Genomic DNA, 22,003 nt, shown 5'->3' on the forward strand with positions numbered 1-22,003 from the left:
CAGCGTAGTTTGATTAAAAAGTTGACTGGAGAGGGAAAACTTATACGCAGGTGCAAAAAATTATAGGCTGTTCATTACAATGATCTCCAATGCTTTAAAATGGACAAAAAAAACCAGAGACGCGTGGAAGAAAATGGAAAACCATCAAAATGGATAGAAGAATAACAGAATGGCAAAGGCTCACCATTGATCAGCTCCAGGATGATCAAAGACAGTCTGGAGTTACCTGTAAGTGCTGTGACAGAAGACGCCTGTGTGAAGCTAATTTATTTGCAAGAATCCCCCGCAAAGTCCCTCTGTTAAATAAAAGACGTGCAGAAGAGGTTACAATTTGCCAAAGAACACATCAACTGGCCTAAAGAGAAATGGAGGAATATTTTGTGGACTGATGAGAGTAAAATTGTTCTTTTTGGGTCCAAGGGCCGCAGACAGTTTGTAAGATGACCCCCAAACTCTGAATTCAAGCCACAGTTCACAGTGACCCCAAACACACAACAAGCAAAATCTTGGTTCCAAACCAACAAAATTAATGTCTCGCAGATGTGAAGAAATCATGAAAAACTGTGGTTATACAACTAAATACTAGTTTAGTGATTCACAGGATTGCTAAAAAAGTGGTTTGAACATAATAGTTTTGAGTTTGTAGCATCAACAGCAGATGTTACTATTATTGTGAACACCCCCTTTTCTAGTTATTTTACTAATAGCCCAATTTCATAGCCTTAAGAGTGTGCATATCATGAATACTTGGTCTTGTTGGATTTGTGAGAATCTACTGAATCTACTGGTACCTTGTTTCCCATGTAACAATAAGAAATATACTCAAAACCTGGATTAATCTTTTTAATCACATAGCACTACTATTATTCTGAACACTACTGTAATTACCCAGGAAAACAGAAATGGATACACTAAATTTGACAATCTGTGGGATGGCGCAACGACATTGTGCCATTGAAGATCCCTGGACTGTTGATGTTGTTTAAAAATGCAAAAGTACTTTTTATCCAATTACTCGATTAATCACAAGAATAATCGATAGAATACTTGATTACTAAAATAGTCGATAGCTGCAGCCCTAATCTACACAACGTTTTTTTTTTTATTGTTACTGCTCTGGCTACAAGAACAGTGTCAACTTTAACTTTACTTTTTTTAACTATCTAGTACACAGACCTTAAAAAAGGTAAAGTATTGTTTTGTGTTTCTTCATATTTTAAGAAACATGTTCTTCACTTGTTCCACATCAGTAACATTTCAACATTTGCTGTGCCAAGAATCCTGCAAATACAAACCCTGTACTTAAAAACTTCCAATGATGGAGCTGAAAACTAAAACCTGAAGTCCAGAAGGAAGAAAAGAACATCTCTTCATCTTCAAAATGTGAGGAAAATGTCTCCAAAAACTCCACCAAGAGGTCAAAGATGCAGAGGAGACCTTCATTTGGTTAAATGTCCTGAGGGTCCAGCTCACCTGTCATCTCTGAAAACTCACAACTGCTGCTACTCTTCTAAATAAAAGACAGGCTTTTTAAAGAACAACTATTTTATTATTTGAAAAAGATGTTTCCTTTTAGATTTTAACATTAAACATGTCCATGAAATCAAAGTTCAGTCAATATACCCACTTGCACAGATAGAAGAAGCCCCGCCCCTATTGTGCAGAATTTCAAAGCATTCACAATCACTACAATAGCCAGATTCAGATTTTAGTAATTACTGTCATGATTATGACATTAAAAGCAATCACATAGTCAATGAAGACATAATTAAATGTTGAAATGACTAAAGTAATCAGGAGAGGACATATCCACCTGCCCCCACAAATCCAGAATCCACTGGTGTTGAAGATCAACCAAATACACTCATGTTAAATATAAATAAAACTGGTCAACTCGTTCTTGAGCTACCGCACTACCAACAGTGGCAATAACAATATCTTGAATATCTCACTGTGACCTTGAAATTGACCCCAAGGACACTGTTATGGATTGGTGTTGGAGGATCATTCATGTACACCCCTATGCTAAATATGAATGAAACTGATCAATTGGTTCTTGAGATATCTCGCTAACAAGTGAAAACGGACAGATGGATGGACATGCAGATCACTGTATAGCCCCATTTCATGGCGGGGGGATAAAAATGATTTAATTGTGAGGTTTATGTCAGATGATTACATGTGCTGACAAATAACCATCAAGAGTAAATGAGATGTGACTGCAGAAAATATACATTACTAGCAGACGCACTGCAGTCATCGTTGCAGCATCTCTTGTGTTCATAACAAATACAAGGAATTTATGGTCTCTTTTTTCCTAGCTGAAAGAGATATACCAGAGTTAAAAATGTACACATTATTTTCATACTATTCTGTCTAAAAATAAATGTCCAAGGTTCATTATCACGTTAATCAAGAAATGTTTTTATTTTTCAGATGAACATCAAGATTTCTAAAGAATTTTTTCCCTTCAAACTATATGAAATACAAGTTTTCTAATGTAAGAAATGTTTTTTAACTTCAAAATATACAGTAATCAGAATTTAATCTTGAGGTTAAAAAAAATTGTAAGGATTTTCTTTAGAAAACTCCTGTGTATAAATGAACAGTTGTGATGCACCTCTGACAAACATTTCTGCACTCTGTTGTCTTCCATGTTTTGGGGTTACGGCTCGTTTCTTTTGGACACTCGAAAGTACGTCACAGCGCACAGTCTTGAAAGTTGGACTAAGCTGAACTTTGACAGCGGTTAGTTTGATGTCGAGCGGATGTGCACCGCGTTTGTGTGCTTTGTGTGAAAGGCCCTTTAGAAGCAGCTTAAAGTTATGGACACTGAGCAGGTTTAAAAAACAGAGAATTGCACAAACAAACATGAGGGGACATTCACATTGGGTCTTACGGGGGACTTTAGAAAGTGAAAAGATCAGATCGCTCATGTTTTCATTAATTTCCATCTGAAAGGATGAAACCTCATGTAATCACTGCAAACGACCAGCTCTGACTGTGTGTAACTGAGAAACGAGCCAACCTTTAGTGTAATGCAGCATTCTCTGAAACAGCACCGGATACTTCGTTATCCTCTGAGTCACAAGCAAGATGCATTCTGGGATGCCAAGCCTCCGCACAACGCTGCTGCTCATCTTTTCTGGAACAATAAACAAGAGAGCCATTTAGTAAAATGAGGCCACACAGCCGGCATTTTAAAGTCACACAGTTACAAAGAATAGCTTCACAAAAACCTGACAGAAGCAATTTATTGTCAAATGTCCTTAAGGAGAAGACAACTTTCAATTAATCCAAGGACAGAAGCATAAATGAATCATTTAAAGAGACACAAAAAAACAGTGTCATAAAAATAACAACAAATCAAGAATGACACCCTGCAACTGACAGAAAATAAGCAGCTTAGAATCCTGGAATGAATAAAATGTGCAACACTGTTCAACTCGTGGTGAGTACTCTTGTCTCGGACTTTCTCGTGTTTGACCTGTTATCACCCTGCAGCTTCTTACTTTTATTGGCAGTTTTGATTTTCTATAAACAAAATAAAAATGCTGAGAAAATTTCTTTTGCTGCAGCTACGTAGAATGTCCAAGAAGATGTCAGCATGTGCATGAGGTGCACAAGGTGCTTCCCCCTCAGCTGGACTCCTGAGCAGCTTTGAGGTCTGAGCAATCTGACATTCCTGACATCCGCCAAGGGTTGACGAGGACTCAAAATAAAAGATATGTGATTCACATCATGACCCAGACTTTACCTGAATCCGGATTCCACAACACAATGCAATAACTGCAGTGGTGGGCACAGCTAACCAAAAATATGCTTCAATAACCATTAATCCACTAACTGAAAAGTTAACTTTTATAACACTAAACCGATAACCCCTAAAAGATTTAGCGGAAGTTACACACAAAAGCTAAACCGATAATTTTTAGTATTGACTATAGTACACTGGCAGCTACTGACACAACGAGCCAGTGCTTCTGTCTCAGATCAGCCTTCTCTCAGCAAGAGCGCCCTGGTGATCAGAGAGAAAGGAAGGGAAGCAAAAAAAACAAAAAAAAAAAAAAACATTTATTTTCACAGGAGTCATGCACAGGCAGACAGTTTTGACTTATGGTTAAAATTTTAAACAAACTAATTCTGGGCAAGATACTGAAATTACAATGAACACTGCCATCTACTGGATGTCAGTGTTCATTGCCACACATTCGCTAAAAGTGCTGAATCACTTAAACATAATTTTCAGTTAAAATTAACTTCTTTTTTTTTACAAATTAAAAAAATGGCATATTTGCAAATACAGATTTATTTGTAAAAACCACACACATGTTACAGTAACTCTGTTTTTTTTTTTCTTAACATATATCAACTAACCAATGATGACAGGAAACAAATTTTCCCATAATGCTTTTCAGCATGTGTGTCTGTAAAATGCTAAAACCTTCAAAATTAGTGCATTACTTTAAAACTAAAACATATAGCTGATATTTTCATTTTGTAAAATGACAGATGTGGCGTTAATTTTAATAACTTGTCCAGAATTAGTTTGCTTAAAATTTTAACGATAACTCAAAACTGTCTTGCTATGCACGACTCCTTTTTTTCCCTACCCCTATTCCTTGCTCTCTGGTAGCCAGCTCTCCTTTGCTGTCAGAGGATTGAGCTCTACCTCTCATAGCTGTCTGTCTGCTACAAACATGTAACAGGCAGGCACTAAAATGTAGGATTTCAGGCTTTACAAATGTGTTTAACTGTTAAGCTTTATTCACTATGCCCACAAAAATAAGTTAGTGGTCTAAAAGTTATCAAACTGTGCTCACCACTAAATAATTGCATACTGATCCAGAATGGTCTGACTCATCAAGATGTTGCAATCTGATATTTAATTCACAAGCTGAAACAAAATAGTGTCTTCCTGTCATATCCATTAAGTAGTTTTGATATAATCCTTAAATGTCTATAAAGAGAAATCCTGATCCAGAATCTGGATCCAGAGCACCTCCAAAATTTAACTGAGTCTTCCAAGGCCTAACACCAATGTGTGGTGAAAGGTTTGTGAAAATCCATTAAGCAGTTTTGACGTAATCTTATGAAGCCTATATAAATTCACAAATGCACCGGAAGTGAGTTTTCATAAATTAAAAGGGGGAAGAAAAAAAAAAACAACAGTTATAATTTTGATATGTTTTTGATAAAGAATATCATTGATTGTATTGTTAAACCTTTAACTTATATTTGTAATTTGTCAATAATGACTGGGAAATTTCCTTCTAAAATGAAAATAGCTAAAGTGATAATGCTGTTCAAATATGGTGACAAACATGTCTTTTTGAACTATAGGCCAATCTCACCGTTACCACAATTTTCAAAAATTTTGGAAAAGGTATTTGGAAAGAAGTTAAATGATTTCATAGCTAAACATCATATATTCAGTGAACAGCAATATGGCTTTAGAAAAAAATCACATTACTTCATTGGCTTTAATTGACTAAACAAATTACAAATGCAATAAGCAATACACTGTAGGTTTTTTTTTTTTTTTACAGAAAGCATTTGATACCATACATCATACCTTACTATAGTATCAGGGAATTGGCACATGACTGGATAGCTAGCTATTTACACAATAGGTATCAGTGTGTCCATATTGGTGGGATAAATTCTGAATTTTTGAAGATTAAATGTGGGGTGCCACAGGTTCAGTCCTTGGTCCATTGTTGCTTCTTTCATATATTAATGATATATGTTTTGTTTCCAAGTCCACAAGTTGTATCTTATTTGCTGATTATACAACTGTGTTTTGTAGTGGTGATCATTTGGGACAGCTGTTGGACATGATGGAGAAGGAACTAAAGAAATTTAAACAATAGTTTGATTCAAATAAATTATCGCTTCATCTTGGAAAAACAAAGTGCATTATATTTGGAAATAAGCCCAGGAATTTAAGTAGAAATTTAATATTACATAATGCTGAAAGTGTAACGGAAACAAAATTTCTTGGGAGTTTTATTGATGATCAATTAAGATGGAAAACACAATTATGTTAAATCTAAAATGTCTAAAGCCATTGCAATTCTGTATAAAGTACAAGATTTCCTCTCCCAGTATTCACTAATTGCTTTACATTATTCATTACTTGTTCCATATATGACATTGTATTGAGGTTTGGGGAAACACATAAAACAAATACCAATTCAATTTTATTACAAAGAAAGCCATAAGAATTATTAGGAATAAATCTTATCGTGAGCCAACTAACCCACTATTTATCTGTTACATATTTTGAAAATCAGGACTTAGTCGATTACAATACAAATTATGCACAAAGCAAAACAAAAACTTTTACCTCAGCATGTCCAAAATATGTTTAAAATGATGGACTCCAGTTATAATTTGAGAGGAACTTATTATTTGGTAAATTAAAGACAAACTACTGTGTTTCCATAAAAGGTGTAATATTTGGAATAACTGTCCTGACAGCATTAAATTATTTGGTACTTTAGTAGGCTTTAAAAGACTTTATAATTTCTTTTTATAGTATGAATAATTAAGATTACCAATTTTCTATTATTGCTTTTGGATCATGTGTTGTGCCTATTGTCTGTCTAGTTGTGATAAAATTTCAGCTCACTGATTAATATAAACTGTCTGTGCTTTATTCTTTGGCATTTGTTGTTGTGCGGATTATATATATATATATATATATATATAATATATATATATACAACCCCTGGCAAAAATTATGGAATCACCGGCCTCAGAGGATGTTCATTCAGTTGTTTAATTTTGTAGAAAAAAGCAGATCACAGGCATGACACAAAACTAAAGTCATTTCAAATGGCAACTTTCTGGCTTTAAGAAACACTATAAGAAATCAAGAAAAAAAATTGTGGCAGTCAGTACGGTTAATTTTTTAGACCAGCAGAGGAAAAACATATGGAATCACTCAATTCTGAGGAATAAATTATGGAATCACCCTGTAAATTTTCATCCCCAAAACTAACACCTGCATCAAATCAGATCTGCTCGTCTGCATCTAAAAGGAGTGATCACACCTTGGAGAGCTGTTGCACCAAGTGGACTGACATGAATCATGGCTCCAACACGAGAGATGTCAGTTCAAACCAAGGAGAGGATTATCAAACTCTTAAAAGAGGTAAATCATCACGCAATGTTGCAAAATGTTGGTTGTTCACAGTCAGCTGTGTCTAAACTCTGGACCAAATACAAACAACATGGGAAGGTCGTTAAAGGCAAACATACTGGTAGACCAAGGAAGACATCAAAGCGTCAAACAGAAAACTTAAAGCAATATGTCTCAAAAATTGAAAATGCATAACAAAACAAATGAGGAACAAATGGGAGGAAACTGGAGTCAACGTCTGTGACCAAACTGTAAGAAACCGCCTAAAGGAAATGGGATTTACATACAGAAAAGCTAAACGAAAGCCATCATTAACATCTAAACAGAAAAAAACAAGGTTACAATGGGCTAAGGAAAAGCAAATGTGGACTGTGGATGACTGGATGAAAGTCATATTCAGTGATGAATCTCGAATCTACATTGGGCAAGGTGATGATGCTGGAACTTTGTTTGGTGCCGTTCCAATGAGATTTATAAAGATGACTGCCTGAAGAGAACATGTAAATTTCCACAGTCATTGATGATATGGGGCTGCATGTCAGGTAAAGGCACTGGGGAGATGGCTGTCATTACATCATCAATATATGCACAAGTTTACGTTGATGTTTTGGACACTTTTCTTATCCCATCAATTGAAAGGATTTTGGGGATGATGAAATCATTTTTCAAGATGATAATGCATCTTGCCATAGAGAAAAAACTGTGAAAACATCCTTGCAAAAAGACACCTAGGTCAATGTCATGGCCTGCAAATAGTCCGGATCTTAATCCAGTTGAAAATCTTTGGTGGAAGTTGAAGAAAGGTCCATGACAAGGCTCCAACCTGCAAAGCTGATCTGGCAACAGCAATCAGAGAAAGTTGGAGCCAGACTGATGAAAAGTACTGTTTGTCACTCATTAAGTCCATGCCTCAGAGACTGCAAGCGTTATAAAGCCAGAGGTGGTGCAACAAAATATTAGTGATGTGTTGGAACGTTATTTTGTTTTTCATGATTCCATAATTTTTTTCCTCAGAATTGAGTGATTCCATATTTTTTTCCCCTCTGCTTGGTCTAAAAAAGTAACCGTTACTGACTGCCACTTTTTTTTTTCCTGATTTCTTATAGTGTTTCTTAAAGCCAGAAAGTTGCCATTTGAAATTACTTTAGTTTTGTGTCATGTCTGTGATCTGCTTTTTTCTACAAAAATTAAACAACTGAATGAACATCTCCGAGGCTGGTGATTCCATAATTTTTGCCAGGGGTTGTATATGACACTCACACAAAACCCCAATTCCAGTGAAATTGGGACGTTGTGTAAAATGTAAATAAAAACAGAATACAATGATTTGCAAATCCTTTTCAACCATATTCAACTGAATCACCACAAAGACAAGATATTTTTGTTCAAACTGATAAACTTTATTGTTTTTGTGCAAATATTTGCTCATTTTGAAATGGATGCCTGCAACAGGTTTCAAAAAAGCTAGGACAGTGGTATGTTTACCACTGTGTTACATCACCTTTCCTTCTATCAACACTCAATAAGCATTTGGGAATTGAGGACAGTAACTGCTGAAGCTTTGTAGGTGGAATTCTTTCCCATTCTTGCTTGATGTATGACTTCAGTTGTTCTGTCTGGGGTCTCTGTTTTTTATTTTGGCTTCATAATATGCCACACATTTTTCAACGGCAACAGGTCTGGACTGTAGGCAGGCCAGTCTAGTATCCGCACTCTTTCACTACGAAGCCACGCTGTTGCAACACATGCAGAATGTGGCTTGACACTGAACATTTCTTGCTGAAACAAGCAGGAACATCCCTGAAAAAGATGTTGCTAGGATGGCAGCATGTGTTGCTCCAAAACCTGGATGTACCTTTCAGCATTGATGGTGTCATCACAGATGTGTAAGCTGCCCATGCCATGGGCATTCACAGCCCATACCATCCACAGATGCTGGCTTTTGAACTTTGTGCTGGTAACAATCTGGATGGTCTTTTTCCTCTCTTTGTCCGGAGGAAACGACATCCATGATTTCCAAAAACAATTTGAAACGTGGAGTCATCAGACCACAGCACACTTTTCCACTTTGCGTCTGTCCATTTCAAATGAGCCCGGGCCCAGAGAAGGCGGCGGCGGCGTTTCTGGATGTTGTTGATGTATGGCTTTCACTCTGCATGGTAGAGTTTTAACTTGCACTTGTAGATGTAGTGACAAACTGTGTTAACTGATAATGGTTTCTTAAGTGTTCCTGAGCCCGCAGTAAGATCCTTTACACAATGATGTCAGTTTTAAATGCAGTGCCGCCTGAGGGATCAAAGATTATGGGCATTCAATGGTGGTTTTGGCCTTGCTGCTTAGGTGTAGAAAGTTCTCCAGATTCTCTGAATCTTCTGATTATTACGGACTGCAGATGATGGAATCCCTAAATTCTTTGCAACTGAATGTTGAGAACATTGTTCTTAAACTGTTGGACTTTTTTTTCACGCAGTTGTTCACAAAGTGGTGATCCTCGCCCCATCTTTCCTTGTGAGTGGCTGAGCCTTTTGGGGATGCTCTTTTTATACCCAATCATGACACTCACAATTAGTGTCCTCAGTTCCCAAACGCTTATTGAATGCTGTTAGAAGGAAAGGTGATGTAACCAGTGGTAAACATACCACTGTCCCAGCTTTTTTGAAACGTGCTGCAGGCATCCATTTCAAAATGAGCAAATATTTGCACAAAAAAATAAAGTTTATCAGTTTGAAACATTAAATATCTTGTCCAGAATCTGGATCACCTCCAAAATTCAGTGGAGTCTTCAATGCTCTAATATCAATCTTTTTTTTTTTAAACAGTTTCGGGCACAGTTCCACTCATCCGCTAACCACTACTGGCAAAGCAAACTTTTCGTTAGCGGATTAGCTTTTCAGCTAGCTTTGAAAACCATCAACAGACCAATTAGACCCTGCTAAATTTAGTTCTGCTAACTTTCAGTCTGTGAAAATTTTTTTGCTGGCATAATGAGCAAAGCTTTACGGTCAAAAATGTTTGTAAAACCTAAAATCATATATGTTAGTTCCTGTCTGTTGTGTGTCGCAATAGTCAGGCTGCTGTGAGGAGTTCAGCTCTCCCCCAGCAGAAGGGGTAAAGCCGGCAGCCAAAGATAAGTGTCAATTACTTTTCACATACAACAACACAGACGGTGGCAGAAGATATATAACGCAAGGCACTTTTCACTCATGGTCACAAAATAACACAACAAATCTATAACACTAACAACACTGCTAATCCAACATGCACTACAATAACAATAATGTAAAAAAAACAAACTCCAAACTCCCATAATACATTGCAGGCAGCAGCAGCTTAATTCAGGAACAGGTTCACCTGTGTGTTGCGTTCAATGCAACTGGTAAAATCTATACCTCATCATGAGCTTCCCCACCGAAGAAAACCCATGTAGTTTTATCTTTACATAAAAATGCAGCAATAAGTGCCTTTTCAATTAAAAAAGTAAAGATTTGCATGTACACGCTGCCTTTACACACACACTGTCAATTGCTGCTGAAGAGGATCGCACTAAAAAAAAAATATGGAATCACCCTGTAAATTTTCATCCCCCAAATTAACACCTGCATCAATCAGATCTGCTCATTGACACTGACCCCTATGCCATGACATTGACCCTATGTGTCTTTTTGCAAGGAATGTTTTTGCAGTTTTTGCTCTATGGCAAGATGCATTATCATCTTGAAAAATGATTTCATCATCCCCAAACATCCTTTCAATTGTCCAAAATATCAACATAAACTTGTGCATTTACTGAGGAGGTAATGACAGCCCTCTCCCAGTGCCTTTACCCGACATGCAGCCCCATATCATCAATGACTTGTGGAAATTTACATGTTCTCTTCAGGCAGTCATCTTTATAAATCTCATTGGAAAGGCACCAAACAAAAGTTCCAGCATCATCACCTTGCCCAATGCAGATTCGAGATTCATCACTGAATATGACTTTCATCCAGTCATCCACAGTCCTCAATGCTTTTCCTTAGCCCATTGTAACCTTGTTTTTTTCTGTTTAGGTGTTAATGATGCCTTTCGTTTAGCTTTTCTGTATGTAAATCCCATGTCCTTTAGGCGGTTTCTTACAGTTCGGTCACAGACGTTGACTCCAGTTTCCTCCCATTCGTTCCTCATTTGTTTTGTTGTACATTTTTCGATTTTTGAGACATATTGCTTAAGTTTTCTGTCTTGACGCTTTGTCTTCCTTGGTCTACCAGTATGTTTGCCTTTACAACCTTCCCATGTTGTTTGTATTTGGTCCAGAGTTTAGACACAGCTGACTGTGAACAACCAACATCTTTTGCAACATTGCGTGATGATTTACTCTCTTTTAAGAGTTTGATAATCCTCTCCTTTGTTTCAATTGACATCTCTCGTGTTGGAGCCATGATTCATGTCAGTCCAGTTGGTGCAACAGCTCTCCAAGGTGTGTTCACTCCTTTTTAGATGCAGACTAACGAGCAGATCTGATATGATGCAGGTGTTAGTTTTGGGGATGAAATTTACAGGGTGATTCCATAATTTTTTACTCAGAATAAAGTGATTCCATATTTTTTTCCTCTGCTTGGTCTAAGAAAGTAAACGTTACTGACTGCCACACATCTTTTTTTTCTTGAATTTCTTATAGTGTTTCTTAAAGCCAGAAAGTTGCCATTTGAAATGACTTTAGTTTTGCGTCATGTCTGTGATCTGCTTTTTTCTACAAAATTAAACAACTGAATGAACATCCTCCGAGGCCGGTGATTCCATAATTTTTGCCAGGGGTTGTATATATTCAGTTACTGAAAACTAACCATTAATGATTCTTACTCGCAATCTGAACCACTCACAGATTTTGTTAGTACCTACGAAAACTCTAAATACAATAAAACTGGTGAATGTGGAAGTAAATTCCTCATACGAATAATTTAGGAATGAATCAGTTTAGTGAACGCAGATGGTCACCCCACTGAGTCAGGTCTGCTTGAGGGAGTTTTTCCTTACCGCCGTCACCAGTGTGCTTGCTCATGGGCTGGATCTGTTCTAAGCCTTACTCATATTTAATGCGTGCTTTGGTGCTGCATAAATAACTTGAAATGAAGCAGGTACCTTTGCAGAAGGTCTTACTTTAATGAAAGCCTTGAAGCGTTTGTCTTTGGTGAGGAGCTCCTTGTAGAAGTTGACGGCTTCATTATGGCGGCTGCAGAACTTTCCAGAGACCCCTCTTCATGCTTTCAGCATTTGATCCTGCAAACTAGAGCAGGATTGGACAGTCATGACACCAGAAACTTCAACAATGGAACTTATGGAGCCGCGTTAGGAGTCACTCAGCTTAAAAACATCAACAGTGAGCCGGACAGCGTTTGTGTTAAGTATTGTGTAAAGATTTTTTTTATAATTATTATTATTATTATAATTATTATTATTTTAATTTAATTTAATTAGCTTATAATGCGCCAAATCACAGCAAAAGCCGTCTCAAGGCGCCTTACATAAAACAAGTCAACATAAAATTGAATAAATAATTTAAAGTGAATTAAAAAAAAGAGTTGAATATTGTGAGTTGTAGAGTTTTAGAGTTGAATGTCTACAGCAATAGAAAGAATTGAAAATGTAGAGACAACCTGACATTTTTAAGATTATTAACATCTGCAGTGTGCAGACGTCCTTTGTGAAGGATCCCTGAAAAGAATCACAAAAGTTTGTCCTGCATTAGGAACTGTGGCTGTCTTCATTTCTGACCTGGTTGGCTAGAATGTCTCCGATCCTGTTGATGGAGAAAGCCTCCATCAAAGCTTCCCCCCTCATGCTGACTTCCCTCTTCCTCTCAAGGAGGGCGGAGGAGATGCTGCGTGTGGAGCTCCAGGAGCTCATCCAAGCAGGGAACAGCTTGTCCACCGTCTGCTGTTCCAGCTGCACCTCCTTCTGCAGGCCTTTGCTGTAGACTTCTGACATGATGCGCAGAGTACGGACATGATGCATCTCCGTCTGCATGAGCTCTGCAGGACATGAAGTGAGACTCAGTCATTGGTGCCATTAGTCATGAGAAGTCACACTGAGAAAATAGTTCTACAAAAGCCTTTATCCCCCTATTTCACAGCGCACCGTTCCTTCCCACTTCATCCCAAATAGCAAATCGGGGTGTGTTTGAAGCACCATAGTAACTTCTTGATCATCTTTTATCAATCTTGAACAAACTTGGTATATGCAGTAGTTACGGCAATTATCCGCACCAGTTGTGAAATCGAGGTGAAATTTCCGAGCTCTTCAAAAAATTTCACCCCGATTCCCCAAAGTGGCATCATTATGTGGTCACTTCTAGGTGTTCGTAGTCTTAACCGCTTCAATCATGTTCAACATATTTAAATGGGATAGTCCTACTTAGGGATGGGTGACAAGATTTTATTGATATTGATGCCATTATTAATTCCGTTTATCATTCAGATTCTTTATTGATTCCCTTATCAATACCTCCTGTGTACAAAAAGTAGCTTTACAGGTTTTCTATGTCAACATTTTATTGAGTCTCAAAGTAAATAATTATGAATTGGTCACTGGAATCCTTGATCTCTGGATATAAATAAAATAAATAAAATTTGTACATGGTCACTGGATCCTAAATCTCTGGGACAGGTTAATCCAGGAGTCGGCAAGACCTTATTGAGGACATTGTCTTGGTGATTAGGGATGTCCTCATGTATTGTAATAAATATTCCAGAGAAAGGCAAGAGCTTCTCTCAGAATTTGGAAGAATAGGCCCGAAAGAAGTTTCTGTTGGAAGCATTTTAGACATAGGATCAGCAGGTTAGGTGAATTGGAAACTTTATAATTGTCCAGGTCTCCCTTATTAAAGAAATCTTGATCTCAATGAGACTAACATGGTTAAATAAAGATTAAAGCAGGAAGGGGAAGTGTTGGCTTTTTAAATACTTGAAAGACACTGAACTCGAGAGGATTCAGTACTGCTATAATGGACTGAGGCAGAAGGTGGCAGTAATGCACCTTCTACCACCTTTGATTTATATCACAGTAGCGTGTTTTGAGGTCGGAGTGCATTTTTGCATTCACAAAATGCCTCAAGAAACCACAAAAAATGCACAAAAGTACTCTGCTTTAAATTTACTGATATTTGTTGTCAGTCTGGGTAAATCATTGGACTCGGACCTAATGGTTGTGCAGCTAATCTCGTTTCCTCAGCGGCGCGTGCACAAGACAAACACAAACGTGTTTTCATGGCGTGTGTTCGGATCTCCAACTACCAGTTAGCTCCGGCATAATGTGAACTTAAGAACCAATAAGGGAATCATTAAGCAAAAAGATTACTGATGTTGGTGGATCTAATCATTTCTTATTGATTGTTAACAGGAACCAGTTTTCGATACACATCCCTAGTCCTGACCTTTTATTACTTTTTTCCTTGGAATATGTTGCAGGTCTTCAACGTAGGAATAGGCGTATATTACAAATAAAATAAAGCTGACCACACAAACATGAAATGTGATGGCTTCATACCATCTGCAGTTACAGAAATTGAAGTCAAAGAAAATGTCAAGATCATTATGGATTGGCTTGTGCTCCATCGAGTAAAAATTTAACCAAAAGCAGCATTTGTTGTGGTTCTGGCTGAGAACGCTGCCAGACACAGCTTTACTTTAGTTTTCAAGTGGTTGACAGGTATGCGCTTTATATGCCAGCCAGTTGCCTAAGTCTGCATTTTATAAGCCAGCCTGATAAGAGGCATGCCGAGGTAAGATGTTTCATCCAGTTTTTGCACTTTTCCTGGATCGTGGGGGATTGTAATAGAATGGTGCCCTGTGGAATCGGGGAATGGCTTTAAAAGGTCTCAGCCTGGACATTATGAGAATAAATGGATTCTGGATTACAACAACTCATGCAGTTTGCAAAAACACATGTTCAACACCCAAACCCAGGTTACCTAGCCTGTTAGCCTTAATTAACTCAGTAACAGACAGGTGGGCATGTCATGTGTCATGCTAAGATCACACCAGTCTTGCCTAAGCTCCACCCCTTTAATCATTTATGGATTAACTGGGAGTTATGTAGAGTAAAGCACATAGACCGATGGGTGACATCTCGGGATTTTAAGACATGAAAGCAAATCAAATCTATCCCCCGTTTTGTGTGTGTATGTACGAAAATCTTCTCTGTTTCACTCAAACATGAAGCCAATAACTATAATTGCCTGGAGTTACTTCAGGGTTGTCTCTCTAGCTTGGTGACTTCCTGCTCTCGCCTCCTTCTTGGGCAGTCACTCAGTTTTCTCCTCCAAACAGATTTACTGTACAGTACCATACTGTTCGTGCTTCTTAATGACTAAACGAAATGTCAAAGAGACACTGAATGCATTTAATTTCTATTTATTTCTGTACGCATTTAATCTGTGCACTTCAAAGTCAGGCGTTCCAATCATTCTGAACATCATATTAAGTGTGTTGTACCGTAGATAACATCCTGTCTCTTCACCAGCTCTTTGTCCAGCTGCTGCAGTTGCTGCTGGTCCACGCTCAAGCTCCACGAATCCACCTCCAGATCTTTGGCCTCGACTTCAAACTCCCCCATCAGCTGTCCGTCCATCATCTCTGTGCCTGTGCCAAACCCTCAGCTGTCAAACTCACAAACGCTTTACATGTATGTCACAACACTGCAGAATATTTCATTGCGCTTTTTCTACATCATCAGCATTCCAGAGCACTTCCAAATACTTTCGTACATGTAACAGCTCTCAGGCAGGTGCTTGTTTTTAAATAACCTCTCATTCATAATAATTTCTTTCTGATCATAATTATAATAACATTATCCCCAGAATGACTTTGTAAGAAACTTTAAACTGACAACTGACATTTGTAACCAAAATATCAAAAACTGATAATGCACATTTAGCTCTGTTTTTAAACACCTACTTACCAACCCTTTGTCAGCAGAACAAAGAGCCAGGTCAGGATAGTTCATGTTTGGTCTGAGAAGACTGAGGCAGTCCAGCATTACTGTTTTGAGGACACAAGGTGGGAGCGCTTTGATAAAGTAGACACAGAGCAATACACCTCCACAGTACTGCACTACAACAGGTTTTGTGTTGAGAACACCAAAACCAAACACATCAGGGTGCCTCAAAACCAAAAGCCCTGGTTCAACACTCTGTTGAAGGCCAGAAACACAGCTCTGCGATCAGGTGACAGGGAGACCTACAGGAGATCCAGACAGGATCTGAGAAGAGCAATTATGAGGGCCAAAAAAATGCATGGTGCATCCAGAAAGTATTCACAGCGCTTCACTTTTTCCACATTTTGTTATGTTACAGCCTTATTCCAAAATGGTGTAAATTATTTTTCCCCTCAAAATTCTAATCACAAAACACCATAATGACAACATGAAAAAAGTTTTTTTTTTTTTTAATTTTTGCAAATTTATTTAAAATAAAAAACAAACAAAAAAACAAAAAAAACATTCACACCCTTTCCTCAATACTCTGTTGATGCACCTTTGGCAGCAGTTACAGCCTCAAGGCACCTGTTTTTGGGTAGTTTTGACCATTACTCTTTGCAGTATCTCTCAAACTCCATCAGGTTCGATAGACAGTGTCAGTGCACAGCCATTTTTTTTAGATCTCTTCAGAGATGTGTAATCAGATTAAAACCAGGAACCTCCAGGTAAGACTTTTAGTGTTCAGGATTTGTTAAAATATCAACATTTCATAATTTTTGTGATTATTTGTGCACATTTTTTGGTGTCACCTACACTTTAAGGACATTCACAGAGTTGTCAGCCACTCCTTTGAGATCTTGGCAGTGTGATTAGGGTCATTGTCCTGCTGAAAGATGAACCATCATCCCAGTCTGAGGTCAAGAGCGCTCTGGAGGGGGTGAGTTTGCCTACATATGGGAGATCGACCACCTGGTGTCCTGGTGCAAACAGGACAATCTCAACGCCCTCAAGACAGTGGAATGGTTGTTGAGTTCACAAAGAACCCAGTCCTGGCCAACTCTAGAGCGCCTCGTCCTGTGTCACCCTCCGCTCCACAGTGAGCTCTGCTATGGACCTACAGCAGTTTGCTTACCGGCCTGGCATCGGAGTGGAGGACACCATCATCTCCCTGCTGCACCGCTCAATGTCCCACCTGGAGAGGCCGGCAGCGCTGTGAGGATTCTTTTCTTTGACTTCTCCAGCGCTTTCAACACCATCCAGCCGAGGCTCCTGAGGGACAAGCTGGTGATTGCAGGAGCGGACAAGGATCTGGCTGAGTGGGTCCTGGACTACCTCACAAACCGGCCCCAATTTGTGAGGACCAAGAACTGCGTGTCTGACCTCCTGACCTGCAGTGTGGGGGTCCCCCAGGGGACAGTCCTCGCGCCCTTCCTCTTCACTCTTTACACTGCAGACTTCAGACAAAACACGGACAGCTGTGTCCTGCAGAAGTTCTCCGATGACGCCGCCCTCATTGGACTCATTATGGATGACGATGATGCGGAGTACAGAGGACTAACGCAGGACCTTGTGGACTGGTGTCAGAGGAACCACCTCCTCATCAACGTGGGGAAGACCAAGGAGATGGTGGTGGACTTCAGACGCCGCCCCACTACACTCCCCCCAGTGAACATCCAGGGAAGGGACATTGAGAGAGTGGACTCTTATAAGTACCTGGGTGTTCATCTGAACAACAAACTGGACTGGACTCACAACACGGACGCACTTTACAGGAAGGGTCAGAGCCACCTCTACCTCCTGAGGAGGCTGAGGTCTTTTGGAGTGAGGGGGCCACTCCTGAGGACCTTCTATGACTCTGTGGTGGCTTCAGCCATCCTGTACGGTGTGGTCTGCGGAGTAGCAGCATCACAGAGAGGGACAGGAAAAGGCTGGATAAGATCATCAGGAAATCCTGTCTGTCCTGGGCTGTCCCCTGGACTCTGTGCAGGAGGTGGGGGACAGGAGGGTCCTGGCTAAACTTACATCTATGCTGGACCACGAGTGTCACCCCCTGCTGGATGTTCTGTCTGCTCTGGAGAGCAGTTTCAGTGACAGACTCATCCACCCTCGCTGTGTGAGGGAGAGGTTCTGCAGCTCGTTTCTCCTGGCTGCTGTCAGACTGTACAATGAACAATGCTAGTACTGTGGTAACCATAGCAACCAGGTCATTAATCATGTCATTACCTGCTGTATTTATTAGGTGCAATAATTTAACTTATGGTGCACTCAAGTCACTTTACATATATTACATTACATATTACATATATATATTACTTATATTTTAACCTGTCCATATTGTAAATATCAGAGTAACTTATTGTACATTTCACGGTGAAGTCATTTTATCTGATCACTCTCACATCCTGACAGTGTATATCATCCCGGCAGTGCAGCATTGAACTGAACAATGGTAGCCTTAGCTTTACCCGCTTTACTCAGTGCTTTTTTAGTTCTTGTTTTTAAGAGATGCTTGTTTGTTTTATTGTATGCCCTTCTGTTTACTCCTACTGTTCTATGCTGCGATGTGACACTGAAATTTCCCCATTGAGGGATGAATAAAGGCTTTCTTATCTTATCTTAACCCCATCACCCTGTGTGACTCCCCAGTCATCATTGTGGAGTCTTTCTGTTACCTGGCGATCACCACCACCCAGGACCTCAAGTGGGAGCTGAACGTCAGCTCTCTCATCAAGAGAGCACAACAGAGGATGTACTTTCTGCGGAAGTTGAGGAAGTTCAATCTGCCAATAACAATGATGGTGAACTTCTACACTGCTATCATTGAATCCATCATCTCCTCTTCCATCACCATCTGGTACGCTGCCGCCACTGCTAAGGACAGGAGCACACTGCAGCGTATCATCCACGCAGCAGAGAAGGTGATCAACTATACTCTACCATCCTTACAGCACCTGTACACCTCCAGGGCCCTGAGGTGAGCAAGGAAGATTGTGGCTGATGTCCATCAGGACAAAAACCTCAAGACATAAAAACAGCTTCTTTCCATCCTCAGCTATATTAATAAATAATGCCAGAGACCCCCATTTACCCTGCCCCCCACCCCCAAATTACACAATGTACAGATTGGTCATCCCTGCACTGAAAGGTACTGCACTTCTGTACACCAATCATATGCCACTACGTTTTATTTATTTATTTTGCAGTGAACATAGTTTTGCCTATTGGACTCTTACTTTTTACAGAAGTGTTTTTTTCCTTTTCTTTTTTATTGTTGTTTATGCACCAACAACACCAGATCAAATTCCTTGTATGTAAGAACTTGGCAATTTCGATTTTGATTCTGAGCAGGTTTTCATCCAGGATGTCTCTGTACATTGCTGCATTCATCTTTTCCTCAATCCTGACTAGTCTCCCAGTTCCTGATGCTGAAAAACATCCCCACAGCATGACGCTGCCACCACCATGGCTCACTGTAGGGCTAGTAACCCGGTTTCCTCCTAGCATGACACCTGGCCTTCAGGCCAAAGATTCCAATCTGTCTCGTGATGGGCATCCAGCTGGTGGAGCTGAACAGCTTCCATTTATGGATGATGGAGGTGACTGTGCTCATTGGGACAAAGCAGCAGAAATATTTCTGTGCCCTTCCCCAGATTTGTGCCTCGAGGCAATCCTGTCTCTGGGGTCTATAGACAATTTCTTTGACTTTGTGCTTGGGTTGTGCCCAGACATGCACTAACTGTGGGGCCTTATATGTAGACAGGTGTGTGCCTTTCCATATCATGCCCAATCAAGTGAATTTACCACAAGTGGACTCCAATTAAGTTGTACAAACATCTCAAGGTCGATCAGTGGAAACAGGATGCACCTGAGCTCAATTTTGAGCTTCATGGCAAAGGCTGTGAAAACTTATGTACACGTGATTTTTTACTTTTTATTTTTAATAAATTTGGAAAAAAAAACTTTTTCTCACATTGTCATTATGTGGTATTGTGTGTAGAATTTTGAGGGGAAAAAATTAATTTCAGCCATTTTGGAATAAGGCTGTAACATAAAATGTGGAAAAAGTGAAGTGCGTGAATACTTTTCAGATGCACCGCAAATCGACACCAAGGAGCTGGTAAAGGCCCAGGAGAGACACGTCTTCCTGCAGACTGTCAGGAAATCTGGGCTCCCACAGAAACATCTCGCCAACTTCTACCAGTGTACCATAGAAAGTGTACTGAGCTATGGATGCATGGTGTGTTTCTCCAGCTGCACCTCAGAGGGGAGGAAAGATCTTCAGCGGATCACAAAGACTGCACAAAAGATTCTCGGTGCACCTCTTCCAGCCGTGGAACATATCCACTCTGCCCGGTTGTGAAACAGAGCCAAAAAGATCAGGTCTTACACACCAGACAATGTCTTTTTGGCACCCTCCCCTCTGACAGACAAGAGTCATGAAGGCATGGACAAAGAGTTAAAAACAGCTTCTTCTCCAGGGCTGTGAAAGCTCTGCTTCAGCTGGACCTTTGCACCTTCATGCTGCACTTACATTTAATGGATTTTATGTCCTTTAAATTTTCAATTTTATTTTTATTTAATTTTTATTTCTTGGCCTTTTATTCCTGCTGCTGTGAAAAGGACTGTGTTTAAAGAGAATGTCTTTGTCGAGGAATATGTGCAATGACACTGTTTGTTTTTGCAGAAGCTGTGAATAAAATAAAGTGTTTAGAGTGACATCTTACGTGATCTTTAATTTGTAGAGATATGCACTCCGGAATTCATTCTTCCTACTCATCACGGGTAGTACTTAGATCTTGGTATTTGTCCACAGGAACATGTTGTGCCACAACAATAAAACATCTGAATGTTGGGTGTGTGGGTGGGGATGTGTGTGTTTTCACCTTCATCAGTGAGGGATTCCATGGACTCTGTGATGTGGTTGGTTCTGTTAAGGGAGTCTGTGGACTGGGAAAGGTACCGCAGGCCTTTAATGTTCATGTCGTCAAACACGGGACTGAATGGAGAGTACATCAGACTAAGTACTTCACAGAACTTTCAACACCAGGATTCAGAATGATTTAAAGTATTTATCAGTTTATTTGAGGTTAGTGTAAATATTGTTGATGTTGCTCACCCAGCAATGTTACTTATCGACAGACTCTTGGAGAGGTTGTTTGAAGGGAAAGTCATGATACTAGTGTGTCTCCTCGATGACGGTATCACCAAGAAGAACTGTCCTCAGGATACAAGATGGCTGACCAAGGCCGCTCCCGAGTCCCAGCTGCTGTACCAGCACACAGACAGACAGTCAGATGACAGCTAACAGCAGACAACTGAGAAAAATTTATGTGTTATTAAGAATATAAGGGGATCCAATAATGATCCCTGAGGACATCCTTTAAACTGACTGAGCTTTTTCCTTGAGATATGATTATTATTGGCACCACTCTTAATGGTTAACAGTGCTGCCTCACAGTAAGAAGGGATTTCTTCCCACCTGGTCTTTTCTGTGTAGAGCTTGCCTGTTTTCCCGGTGTCTGTGTGGGTTTCTTCCGGGTACTACGGCTTCCTCCCACTTTCAAAGACATGCAGGTTAAGTGGATTGGTCATTTTAAATTGGTCATAGTTGTGTGTGCAAGTGTGAATACTTGTGTTTTTCTATATGTGGCCCTGCAATAGACTGGCATCCTGTCCAGGGCGGACCTCACCACTTGCCCTATAACTGCTGGGATAGGCTTCAGCTCTCCCACAACACTTGATTGGAGGAAGCAGATACCAAAAATAGATGAATGAATGAATAATTATTTTCTCATTAGCTTGCCATGGTTATAAAATATACAAATATAAAGTCACTTTTAATTTTCTTGTTCTTAAAAGAACTGCCTTTGTAGTTTCAAATAAGTCTAATTTCAGTTTCTTCTT

The 22,003-nt window shown here is 39.5% G+C and overlaps 1 protein-coding gene and 1 long non-coding RNA gene across 2 annotated transcripts in view; both read right to left on the reverse strand.

Annotated features, from left to right (window-relative positions):
• LOC117523087 (A-kinase anchor protein 13-like) overlaps nucleotides 1-22,003 on the reverse strand; it is a 425,195-nt gene that overhangs the window by 64,732 nt on the left and 338,460 nt on the right. The window contains exons 20-21 of the mRNA XM_034184506.1: nucleotides 21,329-21,365; nucleotides 18,138-18,204 (exon numbers count right to left, since the gene is read on the reverse strand). Of these exons, the coding sequence (XP_034040397.1) occupies nucleotides 18,138-18,204; nucleotides 21,329-21,365 (104 nt within the window). The remainder of the gene's footprint in view (nucleotides 1-18,137; nucleotides 18,205-21,328; nucleotides 21,366-22,003) is intronic.
• LOC117523097 lies at nucleotides 2,962-12,385 on the reverse strand. The gene is made up of 3 exons (XR_004564418.1): nucleotides 12,284-12,385; nucleotides 4,261-4,262; nucleotides 2,962-3,145 (listed from the first exon to the last, which is right to left on the reverse strand). It is a non-coding gene; the product is annotated as an uncharacterized LOC117523097 (long non-coding RNA).

The sequence above is a fragment of the Thalassophryne amazonica genome, chromosome 2, assembly GCF_902500255.1.
Source record: "Thalassophryne amazonica chromosome 2, fThaAma1.1, whole genome shotgun sequence".
NCBI lineage: Eukaryota > Metazoa > Chordata > Actinopteri > Batrachoidiformes > Batrachoididae > Thalassophryne > Thalassophryne amazonica.